The 2,000-nt window shown below is 59.9% G+C and overlaps 1 protein-coding gene across 1 annotated transcript; it reads right to left on the reverse strand.

Moving 5' to 3' along the window:
- Window positions 1–165: 165 nt before the first annotated feature.
- On the reverse strand, window positions 166–1,202 carry LOC102003930 (BPI fold-containing family C protein-like). The gene is made up of 2 exons (XM_005415220.2): window positions 1,078–1,202; window positions 166–303 (listed from the first exon to the last, which is right to left on the reverse strand). Exons 1-2 carry the CDS (start codon window positions 1,187–1,189, stop codon window positions 179–181), a joined length of 237 nt encoding a protein of 78 aa, XP_005415277.1. The 5' UTR covers window positions 1,190–1,202; the 3' UTR covers window positions 166–178.
- Window positions 1,203–2,000: the final 798 nt, after the last annotated feature.

The following is a 2,000-nucleotide window of genomic DNA, read 5'->3' on the forward strand; positions in this document are numbered from 1 at the left end:
GACACTCACTCAGCTGTGAAGAGCCCTTTTACCCTTGCACTTCCTCTTCCCAGCTGCACGAAACATGGATCTGAGGACTGTAACTACAGCAGCCACGTTGGGCCATGAGGCAGTCATGAGAATAGACATCTGGTGTTCCCCCGGAGCCTCCCACGTGGAAGGAAGAGGGCTCTTTTACTTACTTTGAAAAATTGTAGTTCACATAATCGATCTTCAGGAATTCGAGCGTCTCAGAGCCTTTTAAATCTGGGATGTGCTTTTCTTTTATAATTTGTTCCATCATCTCCATCCCAGCTTGGACACCTGAGAGGGAAACAGGCAAAGGTTTGGGGGTAACAGCGAAGACCACACAAGTGCACGGCCTCGAGGACGGTGCGTGGTCACAGAAGAGCGCAGCAGGGGCCCAGTGGGGGCGATTGTTTCCCCTCCGCACAAGGAGACGTGAGTCCTCACAGAGCCAGCGTCACCAGGAGCTTCCTTGTGTGGCCAGGGCTGGCAACAGCGTGCAGGGAAGCTGCAGGGACCTTCAAAGTCAAGCACACTGTAGGGGGCCGTGCGGCTGAGAATGAGAGGGTCTCACCTCAAATCCAAGCAGTCTGGCTCCGGAATCTGCCTGCCCCGCCCGATCCCAGAAAGGGATTCCACCTTTGTCTTTCTTTCCACCTGCTTGTGGGCCTGCAGCCCACGGTGCCCAGGGGGCTCTTGGCCCACCTGAGTTTAGTAACACGCACCACACCATTTACAGTGAAACTCACACCGCTCCAGAGGGTTCCAAGCCCCCTTGGAAATCCAGCCCTTTCAGAAGCTTGAAATGAGTGGACATTGCCCCAAAGTTCCCATCTGACACCCTCTAGTGCACCCTCACCTGGAGCCCTGTGATGTCACCGTGTGTGGGTAGACGGCAGGGGGTTCAGGAGCCCTGTTGGGGTACGCCTCCCCTGGGTAGATGTTTCAGCAACACTTTCTCCCCAGCCACCTCGGAAGTCCTGTAGTAGCATCTGTCCCAGTCCCCAGTCTGCCCAAGTCCTGAGCTCGGCCTTCCCGGGAGCCACAGCTGGGCTTCTGAGCCCCACTCACCATAGTCCAGCGCCCGCTGAGTGACCCTGGCCGTGATCCCGGCATGGGCGGCCTGGGTGAGTGCGCCTCGGAGACTCCACAGGAGCAGGCATCCCTGGAGGACCAGGCCCATCTCGGCTCGCACCTGCGGGGAGTAGCACACACGGCCCCTGCTCTCCTCCACGCCCCTCCACAGCCCGCCAGCCTCTCTGGGTCTTGACTCCCCATGCGCCTTTGCGCAGACGACCCGCACCTGCAATGTGGCCTCCTCTGTGGGCCCAGCTGGGTTCCAGATGGTAAGCAGGAATTGGACACAGGACCCCAGAGAGGTGGATACAGGTGGGCCCCAATCTCCATTTCCCCCAGTGGAAGGGGGACCTCCCAGGCGTGTGAAAATATATGCACACGTGCATGTGCACACACACGTGAACTTATAACATTGCAGTCTGGCCCGACAGCCTTGCAGGGAGCTTGGGGACAGGGCTTGGTCCCGGGAAGGACACGGAGTGGGCGGGGTCTTGACAGATTTGAGCAACTGGGCAGTTTAGGCGGGTGGCACAGTGCTGGATGATGCCGCTCTGTGCATGGGCTCAGCCTGGCACCAGAGCTTTCTCTCTTGCCTGCCCATTCTGGATCACTGTCCACGCCGGCCCCGCGGGGCTCTCGGCCAGTTCTGTCCATGTGGGGCTGGGTGTTCAGCTTCGAGTGTGAAGCCCCCGGGCCAAGTCCTCCCTGCCCCATCACACGCCACGCTCTGTGTGGTGCTGAGTGTGCCGGGCCAGCGTCTCCTCTGTGAGCGTCCCTCACCGGGCCACGCCCCATCACCCTCTGCTCTGTGTCTGGCCACTTGTGTGTGATGCACGCACACCCAGCTGAGCGTGTAACTCGCGGGGCCGCTGCCCGGACTCTTACCTCCTCCCCACAGCCTGGGCTCAGCCCAGTGT

Source organism: Chinchilla lanigera, unplaced genomic scaffold (genome assembly GCF_000276665.1).
Source record: "Chinchilla lanigera isolate Chin_1 unplaced genomic scaffold, ChiLan1.0 scaffold01630, whole genome shotgun sequence".
NCBI classification, from domain to species: domain Eukaryota; kingdom Metazoa; phylum Chordata; class Mammalia; order Rodentia; family Chinchillidae; genus Chinchilla; species Chinchilla lanigera.